This window comes from Crocuta crocuta, unplaced genomic scaffold (genome assembly GCF_008692635.1).
Source record: "Crocuta crocuta isolate KB4526 unplaced genomic scaffold, BGI_CrCroc_1.0 scaffold153, whole genome shotgun sequence".
NCBI lineage: Eukaryota > Metazoa > Chordata > Mammalia > Carnivora > Hyaenidae > Crocuta > Crocuta crocuta.
Genome location: NW_027529525.1, coordinates 2543990 through 2556956, shown reverse-complemented (window position 1 = coordinate 2556956; position 12967 = coordinate 2543990). Strand labels below are relative to the sequence as shown.

At 40.0% G+C, this 12967-nt stretch overlaps 1 protein-coding gene across 4 annotated transcripts in view; it reads right to left on the bottom strand.

Moving 5' to 3' along the window:
- The window catches only part of RBMS1 (RNA binding motif single stranded interacting protein 1), an 89700-nt gene extending 77021 nt beyond the window's left edge, over positions 1-12679 (bottom strand). For 2 of the 4 annotated variants that reach the window (XM_077761007.1, XM_077761008.1), the window contains exon 1: positions 12504-12679. In XM_077761007.1, the coding sequence (XP_077617133.1) occupies positions 12504-12655 (152 nt within the window). In that variant the 5' untranslated portion in view covers positions 12656-12679. The remainder of the gene's footprint in view (positions 1-12503) is intronic. The other 2 variants (XM_077761005.1, XM_077761006.1) reach the window with 1 other exon arrangement.
- Between the last annotated feature and the right edge of the window lie 288 nt (positions 12680-12967).

Below are 12967 nucleotides of genomic sequence, written 5' to 3'. Positions count from 1 at the left end.
TTTTGACAAGAGCCGGCAGTAGAGAGGTTAAAGTTAGGTTCTTTGGCAAGAAAATGAAGTACAGACATTTCCTACTCATGAGTAAAGGCAGAGTTGAGGGGAGAGTTTACATTCGCTCATGAAAAGAGGCAATCAGGATGGGTGGGTGTTTCAGGAGCCAATGGGCTTTATTCCTAGCACTGCCACTGCCTAATTTTGACTCGAAGGTCACTTAATCTGTGAGCCTGAGCTTTCTCAATTTTAACATGAAGAGACTAAATCAGAAGCTCTTAACTAGGACTGAACATCAGAAATTTCTGGGAGATAGCAGTAACATTAATACATTTCAGGGTATGTTCTGAGCACATGTACTAACCCATTCAGTCCCCGCAAGAACCTGGTCTTGTTGGTACTATTAGCATCCTGATTTTATAGGTGAGGAAACTGGGGCACAGAGAGATTGAGAAATTTGCCCAAGGAAGTTGCAGAGCCAGATGGAAGGTTCCAGAACCTGTGTTCTTCAGTATAATTGTATGTTACACTGCCTCTCTCTGTATCTATTTCTCCGACTCTTCTGACTCAGAATCTCCTGAAGGGCCCGGGCATGCAATTTTTAATTCTGGTAAGTACACCTTGTTAACAGCCTTGAGTAGAGATGTAAAGCTCTGTGATTCAGACTGGAGATGAAAAAAAAAGCAATAAACTTTTTAATTAAATAAATGCTCAGAGTCTTTTGTCCCAAAAATCGGACTCAAAATTAAATGGCTTTTAACAGCTAACTGCATGGTATCAAACAAAAAAAGATCATGAATAAAGGGATAGTAGGAAAAATTGAAAAAACAAAATGTTAGCTAGCCGGCTAAGCAGGAATGACTTACACTGGGCCATTTAAGTAGATTAAGTATTGGAGCAAAAACTATGCCTATAAAGGGGCAATAACAATAATATTTTCTGGCTTAGATATGGGGGTGACAATGAAACATTTCGGAAATACCCCTGGAAAGGATCCGTGCTCCTGTCCAAATGAGCTGGTGGCCTAATTTGTTTCTAGGATCACAAATGATTGCCTCTCTACTTCATCTTTAAAGACACAGTCCTGATGTTAACAGAGACTGGCCTTTTTGCCAAGTTGGAAGTCTGAAACTATGCATGTAAATGTGGATACTCAAAAAAAAAAAAAAAATGCTGGTTTTTCATAAAGGTTCCCTCACTGACATTTGACACTTAATAGAGGCAGGGAGAAGCTATGGCACAAAGAGAAAATAAAGCAGACAAATAATCCTGGCCCCATAAGCAATTTAGACAAGCTTAAACCTAGGCTAGCCAGGTCAGTGAGTACAAAGACAGCCAGGAGAAAAGAGTCCATGTCGACTGGCAGAGCCATGAACTTGCTCAGGTTTGTTTGTGTTATGAGTGTACTTCCTCACTAATTCTAGATACCCCATTTAGGGAAAATCAGCCTCTTCTCCTCCCACTCAGTCCACATCTCTCTTACAAAATCTCATCTCTAAAGTCTCCATGATCCTATTAAGGGCATGGTAAAGCACGTAATCAAACAAAAAGCAACCTTTTAAAAAGTTTAAGCCTCTAATACTGAACTAGAAAAATTTAAGAAAACAGTTACATGTTGGAGGAATATATAGACCTTACAGTTGACCATGATCAATTGAAAGTTTCTATTATACTCAATTCCACTGATGAATAAACTTGTTTAATTACTAGTCTCTCTTCTGCACTGAAGATTCACTAGTCTGGAATTGATGCACTATTTATTTCCATTTAATAACCACACTAAAGCACACAAACTCATAGAGCAAACGGGTACTCAATTTGAAAAGCTTCCTGTGAGTGGATGAGAATTTCCAGGCAAGAGTAAAAATAAGCTCTTCCTCTTGATCCCTTTACCTGTAATGGTACCAAACTCCCAGTTTCCAACACTCAAAATCTTAAACTCATCTTTGAATCATCTTCCTCCTTGGACCCACTCTCTGTTTTACTTTCCATCAAGGGCAAATCCTGATGCGGTATGTATCACCTGCCTTCCCAGTGAGGTACAATCCTTCCTCTGGCATTAAAATCCCCCACCGTATGGTCCTAATGAAGACAAGGCAGGCAGCCAGGCTAGTTCTGGCTTTAAACCTGAGTCTGAGCTGCTCATTCCCACCCTGAAGACTCATTCAAATGCCAAGCTTTTCCTGATGCCCCAAACCACATGCAGTCACTCCCTATTTTATAATTTCTGTAGCACTTTCTTATTTGTCCCATGATACATCACATTCTGGCCCATATGATGTGTGAAGTTTATTTTCTATGTGAGACAAGAACCTCCTTGAGGGCCAGGAATATGCCCGGGGCAGTATCTGGCAAAACCATGCTTACTAAATAATAATAATTCCCCACTCCCTTCCAATTGTTTAATTTGTCCTCAAAAGTGGCTTGGTCTTATGTTTGAAAAAGGTTTATCCTTGTAGCAAAACTATAATGCTACGTTGTGCCCATTATTATCTAAAGCGATCTTGTTTGGCTTTGTCAGACAGTGCTCCCTAGAAGATTGTTTCTTTCTGTCCATGCACTAACCCCAGGCATCAAGCAGATGACAAATTACGTACCTTCTCTGGGCTGTGTGATCTCGGGGAGCTGCACACTCTTCAGCTAACCAGGAGCTGAGTTTTGTATAGCTAGCTACATTAAAACAGATTACTTGCTTGGATGTCAAGAAAAATGAATTCCTCTATTCCTCCTCTGCCTTTACTTTGAACTGTGACCCTCTTGGCTATTCAAGCGGACTTAAGGAAACTGATTTTTCTAACAAAAGCTTAATACAATTATCATAGCTGTGTATCTCTTTTAGGGTTCTGGAGAAGGGAGCCTTTTTGTAGCCTGTGGTAAACGGAGGAACATGGATGCTGAGGAAGGGAGGACAGAGATGATGAACTGGTGTTCAGAGTGTATCTGGGGGAGGGAGGACACACAGCGGTCAGAGGATGGTCTCTGGTGTCAGACTGTCTGAGCGCAAGTCCACAAAAATCCGCTGTGCTCTTGAGTCGTAAGAGAAAGAAATCCTTCTTGCGGCTTCATCTTTATTTCTTTTAATTAATTTTTTTTTTTTGAGAGAGAGAGACAGCTCAAGCAGGGGAGGGTCAGAGAGAGAGGGAGATACAGAATTTGAAACGGGCTCCAGGCTCTGAGCTAGCTGTCAGCACAGAGCCCAACATGGGGCCCAAACCCACGAACCGTGAGATCATGACCTGAGCCGAAGTCGGACACTTAACCGACTAAGCCACCCAGGCACCCTGCAGCTTCATCTTTAAAACAAGAATAATATTACTGCTCCGAGTTGTTCTTAGAATTCAATAATCAAACTACTTGGCACAGTTACCGGCACACGGTAAGTACGCATCTGACAAAGATTAGCTGGTGGCATCATTCAGGTGTTTACACACATTACATACAGGTTTCTCAGGTACATTTATTAGGGAATGAAGATGAGGAAAAGTGAAGAAAGAGGTCATGAATTTCTAAGACCCGTGGTAACCAACAGAGAAATTCTAAGTCAAACCAAGCACAAATGCCAAATCAAGACTTTAGAGGCTTTTATTCCCAATGATGCTACCTTCACTTTCATATAATGGTTAAACACCCCCAGCCTACCGACGCAGAACTCTAAGGTTCCTATAAAAGAATGTGGAATGAACATAAAGTAAATTCCATCTGCTCACAGAGAAAAGGAGTGGTTGCTCTTTTAAAAACTACTGTGGTTATGGCCATTATCTTCAGTGCTGGCTTCCCAATTGGATACTGCTAAAACTAGTATTAAAATAGGTGTGCCGATAGCCTGTGCAGTATTTGAGCAATGCAGGGAGGAAGGGCTCTTAATCACGTGTAGGAATAACAGAAAGAAATCCTAAAGAAAAACGTCAATTGACAATAAGGAAGATTGGTTAAATCTTTAAATACGCATGCCTAACCAGCCAATAATATACGGTGGATAAATTAGAAAACAGGCATCACTGAGATTTTCTGCCAAAGTATCAAATATATGCATACAGTACGTACCTGGCAATAATTAATATTTGCAGTTTCATGTACTCATAACAATGACACTGGAAGTCTCTTACCCATAGTTAATTTGAATTTGGCTGCAGCATGTATTTGAATCGTGGAGGGATTAGGTACAGGGAAGTGAGTCATGTAGTCCATCACCTACAGTCCATATTTCAAGAAGATTTTTATTCTAATTGTGTAGCAGTAACTTTCAAGAAGGGATTAAATATTGTGTTAATTTTTGAAAAACTTCCACCACCCAATAAAAACCAACAGACAGTTCTAATGATAAAAGTGAAGGAAGAGCTAAGAGAGGTCTAAGACAGACATGGTTTTCTACTGGAAAGTAGGCATTTGTGTGGAACTTTTTTCCGATGCTGAAATCATTTTTGTGAAATTCTGGGATTTCCAGAAGTCTTCAGACTATGTCTTGGTATGTCAAAGATCTACTGTACATGCCAGAATTCTTTCCTACCATGAAGGGAAATGAAACAGTTAACATGAACAAGAAAACCAAGAGATGAATGAAAAGGGAGATGATTCAGTTAAATACACTGTTGGTCTTAAACTCCGCAATCTGTTTTGACTTCTGTTTTTAGGAAAAAAAAAATCACAAATATGAAATTTGGCTCAGTCTCCAATACATCATGTTTTGCTTTTTGAGTACACAGAAACTTACGGGAATTTTGACCATAAAGGGAGACTTAGATTACAATTAGTAATGCAACATTTTGACTAAGTAGATTAGGATGCCTTTAAAAGGATGACACAAAGTCTGAAAACTTCACATCTTAGATCATACTTTTCATCAAAATGCCCAAGTTCCTCAGTGTATGCCCTCACTGCATTATTCGTTATGTGATATCCTACTACACTATCAATAACAGAAAAATGCCAAATCCCTGAAACTATTGCTATTAGTATTTTAAGAATCTTCTAGATCAAGAAAGAACCCTTGAGAGGATAAAAATTAGCTTCTTTACAGCACAAAAACATTTAAAGCTGAAAAGAAATTCTGTTATTCATAATATAAATAAAATCTGCATATGGTCAAGAAGCTACAGAATAGTAATAAAAACAAAAGTGGCATGCATTTTCTATCCTTAACTGCAGAAAACTCATCATAACTCAACTTCACTTTTGGGGAAGATTTTTTTTAGAAAGTATGTCAGTGAATAAAGTTTTTTTTTAAAGACACACTTTATGAGAGAATAACTAGTTTTCTACTGTTCTATGCTTCTGCTGACTTTTCTTTTTCATTCCTTGTCTTTCAAAGGAATCTGAGAAATAAAAATTTGCTAGATACAGTTTTTAGTACTCTTGTAAGATGCAATTAAAAAAAAAAAAACAAAACCTAAAAATTCAGACGGCTTTGGAATGCAATTCAGCTCAATGAATATAACACAGCTCAACATGTCCAAATGTCAATTATCTGAGATAGACAATACCAAAGAAAAAATGATCTGCTGGTCTTTCACTGTCAGTGTGTGCGAATTAAATAAAACACCATCGCCGCCGCCACCACCATCACTAAGACACTTCAACTTGCTTGGAAGACAACACTTGAAGAGTAAATTATATACTAAAGAGAGATCATCTCCTTGTATCAGCTTCTTTTTTTTTTTTTTTAAATGTTTTATTTATTTCTAGGAGAGAGAGAGAGAGACAGCGTGAGCAGAGGAGGGTCAGAGAGAGAGGGAGTCACAGACTCCGAAACAGGCTCCAGGCTCTGAGCTGGCAGTCAGCACAGAGCCCGACGCGGGGCTCGAACCCACGAACCGCGAGATCATGACCTAAGCGAAAGTAGGCCGCTTAACCGACTAAGCCACCCAGGCGCCCCTCCTTGTATCAGCTTCTAATTTAGCTCTACATCAAGAGCTTTGCGTTTGTGAGACTCACAGGCCTGACTGTAGAATGATGCTTAATGTAGGCAATAAAACCTTTGGTGTATGTCTTTCATGTCTGTATAGCTATCTGAATACTCCAGTATAGAATCCGTGTGAGGGGGAAGAGAGAGAGAGAGAGAGAGGGAGAGGGAGAGAGGGAGGCAGACAGAGCTGCAGGAGCTTTTTTTTCCTCTTAAAGAATGCAGTAACTCAGGGTATGTTCAGGCTTCTTGGACCAGTCATTTGGGAATATCTGAACGACCCTGGATCACCTGGCTCTAGTCTCTCTTCAACGCGTAAGTGAGACCAGCTTTCTTTTCAGTAGAATGATATTTCCTACTTCATCCCAGGATCATTGTTTTGAACTTAAGGTCCTTCTCACTTCATGTTGTTTCTGTAAATTTCAAAAGATTTGAAATTTACCTGGGATTTCAGGGTATTAGATATAGCAGGCCCATTGTTACTTTCAGAGTAAACGCCAAAGGTAACATTATTGGGTAAAAGTTGATTAATATTCATCATAGAATGCTGTCATTTTTAATTTTTACCATAAAGTAATCTAATCATTTTGGATTAAAGGGATGATCATTTTATTCCATTTGTAGAAGAAAAACACCTTTTACCAAATAGCTTTCTGAAAGAAATTTTAGAGTTACAGAAATAGAGATGTAGAGAGAAAGAACATAATCATTTCAAGTTGCCTATTTTCCTGTTAGTTGCCCTAATTTTTTTTTCCTGTGCTTTTTCTCTCAGTTAATACAAGTCAAGTTTTCCCTTTATTCAGAGCTAAAACCTTACAGTCATTTTTAATCATGCTCAAGTCCCGATATTCCTATCTCCACGACACCACCACAGAATTCCAATACCTTCTCCCCTTCCCATTTCTCATCACTGACCTGAGGCAAGGTTGTGTCATCTCTCACCTATGAGAGTCTCCTCCTACAAGCCAACCTTCCTACTACCGGTAGAATTATCATTCTGGGAGAGGGAAAAAACAAAAAAAATCCCACTGGATTATGCTTCTCTTCCACTATACGCACAAACTCCTCCTCTGTAATTGCAGAATAAACACCAAACTTTTTAGCCTATTCTTCAAGGTCTAACAATATGCCCCCAACGTATACTTCCAGCCCCATTTCCTTCTTTACCCACACTCTCCATTCTGGTCACCCAGAAGCCTTGCTAACTAGTAATTGTTGAATGACAGCTACACACTGTGCTCTCTTAAACACCCAAGCATTGTCCTACCTCTTGGGCTCTTTTCGAGGCCTAGACGACCTATTATTCCATGCTGTATGAAGTCTTTCCTGTCCTTTAGAGTTAAGATGCCTTCTCCTACCTGAAACCAATCTCAATGCCTTGGCAGTAAGATGAACAAAGCCTTCCTTTGACCTCTCACAGAACAACGCACTTATTCCAACATTAACTTTATTCTAGTCTCATTAGGGTTGGTTGTTTACGTCTGCCTCTACTGACCATCTTGCTTCTCTGTTTTCCTTTTTAGGCATTATATTTGGAAAAAAAAAAAAGGCAAACTTGCAGAAAACAGAAAACAAAGGGACAGGAAATGAGAAGTATTGGGTATTACAACCAGGGAAATGGATTACATTAAAAAAACATTTCCTTTTAATTAGTAACAAGCTATAATATTGTAAGCTAGACTTAATTTCACATTTACACTGAAATCATGTTTTACTGCACTTTGAAATGCATTAGCTATCTATCGAATGGAAGGACAAAAAATGGCTGAGCAAGATCAGTTTGGGAATGAGAGAAAGGATAAATAAGGCAAGAGGAGTGGAAATACCTCCTTTTGGTTTTTTGTTCATTTGTTTTGTTCTTTTTTAATACTATATTTGCCTGTATTTGCAAAGCATCAGCCTTGCAATCATTATTATTATAAATCATTATTTTTTTTTAATGTTTATTCATTTTTGAGAGAGAAAGAAACAGAGCGTGAGAAGGGAAGGGGACAGAGAGAGAGGGAGACAGAGAATCTGAAGCAGGCTCCATGCTCTGAGCTGTCAGCACAGAGCCCGACGTGTGGTCTGAACCCATGAACCACGAGACCATGAACTGAGGCAAAACCTGATGCTTAACCGACTGAACCACCCAGGCACCCCAATACCTCCTTCTGTTTTAGTATCAATAGACTCTGTCTCTTTCAAAATAAGTTGTAGATACTGAGTTATCCAGACCTTTTCATGAGATGTCAATACCACAGGTAATAGTAAGCTACCTAGCCACAGCCAACAGAGACTCACATATCTGCTCCCACTGCAAGCAAGGAAGAACCATACCAAAGCTTGCATACAAATACTGTTTTTAAATCTTCAAAAAAGATAGTTTGGACACAATGGAAAATATTACATGCTATAGTCATTATTATGGTAAGAGATAAATCAGAAGCCAAAACCAGTCTTTCCCAAGTCCTCCCCCTCCCCCTGCAATAAAAGAGTCTCAAGAAGGAAGTGGGCATTTCCCAGCCTTCAGGATCAGAAAATCTGTTGTTTTCTTCCCTTAGTTCCTTTTTCTTTTAACGTTTATTTATTATTGAGAGACAGAGAGAGACACAGTATGAGCATGAGAGGGGGAGAGAGAGGGGGGGACACACAGAATCTGAAGCCGACTCCAGGCTCTGAGCTGTCAGCACAGAGCCCAACATGGGGCTTGAACTCACAAATCATGAGATCATGACCTGAGCTGAAGTTGGCTGCTTAAACAACTGAGCCACTCAGGTGCCCCAATAAAATCTTAAAAAAAAAAAAAAAAAAGTACAACATCAGTATCATATACTATCATAGACACACTGCTGAACAGTGGAACAGGCTCTTGGAGAAGAGATGTAGGAAGATGCTGACTGTGATGCTGAAGTGACACATAAAGGGAAATAAAGAGAGTTTAGTCTGGTCCAAGCATGAAGGAGGCAGGATGAGCTTGGACTTAGCCTTGAAGAAACAAGAAAGGGAAAGGGGGAGGCCCTGAGGTGAGGCCACGGCAGAAGCAAATTGTTCTCACTTGTCACAATGTGAGGGAGGGAGGAAAATATTTAATTCTTCTGGCAGTGAGAAGGCAGAAGAAAGGTCACAGAATCTGCAGGACTTGGTGACTGAGAGGGTAATAATGGGAAACAGTCAACCACTGCTCCAAAGCTTCAAGTTGAGAGGAGTAAATTTAGAAATGTGATAGCTTGGAGAAGAAGGAGATAGTGTTGAATATGAGGTGATAATATGAGAGTAGAAAATGTCTGGAAAACAGTGGCCTTACAAGAAGATGAGGCTATAGAAGAATGAGCCAAGAACTGAGATCAAAAGAGCAAAGAGTTGAGGAGAAGTGGACAAGGGCAGAGAAGAGCCAGAGGAAATAAGACAGAAGATGCCAGGGCAGTTCCCTTTGAGAACTTGAGGCAAAATGCAAAGGGTTAAGGTGGCAAGAAAGTGGAAGCAACAAGAGCCCTCAGCCCATCTGTCTAGAAAATTCGCCTGAGAAATCTGAATGAGAGAAATAAAATGGTAACAAAGTCAAGCAAAGTATTTGTTTGGCTGGATGTTAGAGAAGGGAGAGAACTGAGAGTGTTTGAAGGTCATGGGGTAATAGATTAATCCCTTCTGTTACTCAGATCATCCCATTTCCTAAACTGCTTGTTAACTATGCTGATGTACTTTCTGAGTAGCTAAGCTTTCAGAGACAGAAGCAAAGTTGCAGCAGCCTACAATAGGCACGAGGCTCCAAGCAGATTTCCTACACCCACACCACAATTTAGAAGTCACCTGGTCTGCTCTTCTCATCCAATATTCGTGGAAAATGTATCAACTTTCAACCCATATCACCTTACCACTATGGCCACTGTCAACATCTCCCCCTGGTTCTTGATGCCTGTCTCCTTCCGTAACCAGGAACACAACCAGTTCCCTCCAGTCCGAGTCCTGTCCTGCGGCCTTAACCATGTTGATCTACACTTTCCAGGGGAAAGGGTCTCTCTCTGACTTGGGGTGAGGCTGCTTTCTCACTCTCGTTTCTTCTAACATAGCATGTGTATATTCGACTCCAAACATAGCTTTTTAAAAATATTTTTTTGCTTTCCCTTCCAGTTTTCACAGCCCTGATATCATTCTTGTCTTAGACTCGGCATTGTTTGTATGCAACTAGGTCACTACTACAAACATTCTTCTATATCTTGCCCCATCATTCTGTCGGATGACTCTCTAAAACAAGCTCCTCAAGTTATTTGTTTCAATTGTTGCCCCTTCTGCAATTCATCCCCTAGGGTCAATTTATATGTATAGTGCTGAATTTTTAATTCTAAAACATTTCTTTCGTTTTTAGACCTATGAATTTACACCTATCTCTTCTGAGAAGTTTTGATGCCTACTTTTCTAAAAAATCTCTAATTATGTCCACTGGGTTTTTTAGGCTGTAGGATGAGTCACTTTCCCCATAGGATGAGTCACTTCCATGTCACCAACTAGTATTCTTTATTGGAAACAATTAAGTCCAGAACAGGAATGCCCTTTCTCTCTCTCTCGCTCTCTCTCTCTCTCGCTCTCTCTCCATTCTAAGACAAAAAATTGTGAGCAAGTCAAAACTGGTATTATCAAAGGCCGTGTGGTGAACGGAATGGAGCTCTCAGCAGATACTGCAGTACATCTTGCCTCTGTATAAAACATATCAGGGGCACTATCATCAGAGTTAAGTATCAAACCTGGGGTTTTGCCGATGACAGGAGTGACAGTGGCAAATGTTTACTGCTGCTATTGATAACAGCAAAGAGAGTGAACCACATTAAGAGAACCCACATACATTAAAGAGACCAAGAGCAAAAAAGAGCGAATTTCCTAGGAAAAGCGAGAAAATGATCTTCCACCACATTCGGAATATGATTTGACTCCATAAAAAAACAAAAAACAAAAAACAAAAACTACTGGTTTAATTTCTCAAGTACATATTTACCATGTATAAAACATAGCATTCCTCTAATATTTTATGGTTATTTAACCTCTGTCTTCTTGATATGAAAACTCACCTTACATGATTCAAAACTAGCTGAGGAACTATTTGTCTTTTGAAGTCCTCGCTCCTTCTCTTATACTTCAAGAACTTGAGGGCTAGCTTCATTCTTTTGTTTCCTCCAGTTATATTTTTAGCTCCTTAGACTTTATGGCGCTCTATCTACCTGTAATTATGCTGCAAAAGCATAAGAAGACGCCAGTAAAGACCAGCAGCAGACAAGATAGCAAAAGGCCTATTTGTGGTCTTGAACAGCTGCAACAGGGCAGGGCACGCCTGGCGAGGTTCCCTCTGACTCTGGCCAGGCGTGACAAACCCCACGGGCTGGACTCGCTTTCGGAGTAGACCCTAGCACAGGATGTCATTTCATTATTTCACTGCCCCTAAAGCAAAGGGCTTCAGTCAAAGTCCAAGAAGGCTGATCAAAAGGGTAACCCAGGAAGAGCACAGGGAGGGTGGGGGGAGTGGGAGCCTTAGAGAAACTCTCCAGACCCTAAAGAACTACCACCCGCCACCCCGCCCTCCTCGCTAAAAACAAAACAAGGCAAAACCACCACCACCTCCTTATGGAAGGCCAGATGTTACTTTTAGTTCCAGTTTGGAAATACTGCTCAAGTTCTGAAACTTCTTTTTTTCCTAAAATAATAAGTAATGTATCTGTATTTTACCCAAGACAGAAATGAGATGCCATTAATCAGATGTTCAGAAATGGGAATATTTTTCAGGGAAAAGAAAACATTCTCAAGTGGACATTTTCTTCCACAGTTATGTTAAACCTTTTTTTGTAAGGGGACATTACTGACTTTGGGTAAATAAAAGATGCTGTTTGCGTAGGCTTTTATAGCTCAAAGTGATTAGTCTCTACACAATGATCTCTGCACTGTACGCTGCTTCTGGCTCCTTGATTTAAATTAGTGCTTTCTTACTTAGTGAGTTAACGTAATTTACAGCAAAGTAACATATTTATATTCTGTTCATCGACAAAATTAGCATATAACGCGTATTTACTTTGGAACTTTATGCACACGAACACATTTCTTCACAAGATTCAGAAAGGGTCTTCACAAGACTCAGGAAGAATTCCCAAGGAGATGAGGGTGAACAACACAGACCACAAAGCTGCAGGTGCCAGTGAGGACACACCATTACTTCTTAGCTAAAATTAAGTCTTACACACATTTAAGATATAGTTCGATGGTAACTACCTTTCTGACAAACAGTAACAGCTGAAGTTTCTCTTGTTATGGGACCAACTGCCCCCCCACAGATGCTTCCTCACAGAATGAGCAGTCCTAAAAAGGATCCGGCCATACGTTTGAAAAAAAATTCTCATTTTACTTCTCATATGCCAATGACGTCCAGTTCTACGGAGAAGATGTTCCAGTTTATTTTGTTATACAGGCGTTCTGCTGATGTTAATGCTATGTCCAAAGACTTAGAACTTGGAAACTGTCATCTTGTCGATAATGAGGATTTACACTTGTACTAAACCTCTCCTTGGACACAATTTTTATCACTTTAGAATATCATAAAGGATAAAAGAAATTATCTATCCGTTAAAAACAACCAAGAGTAACAGGTACTTACGGCTGACACAGCTTCACCAGGTCCTGGTCTGTGGTGTTGGGAGGCAGTCCCCGGATATAGAGGTTCGTTTTGCTTAGCTGGTCCCATCCTGAGTTGCTACTGCTGCTGCTGTTGTTATTACTGCTGGTGGTGCTGGGGCTGGGAGGGGCCATGGGGTGGGCTGGGACCAGAGACTGCTGAGAAACAAAGATGAGGAGTGTCAGAACACTAGCTGCGAGGTATTTAGCACCATTCAGAGGCTGTAAGATCTCCACAAGAGAATATACATACAGATCATCTAAAGCTACTTTAATACATACATTTTAATTTACACCTTAAAAAAGATCTGTTCATTCTGCAGAAAAAGCCCTTTCTTTCAACATGCAATTAATAATAGAATTTTATTCACTAGAATGTTCTCTATGTGTCCCTTAAATAGGACTAAATTTATGTAAGATTAACGTATTCACACATTTCAAGGAACA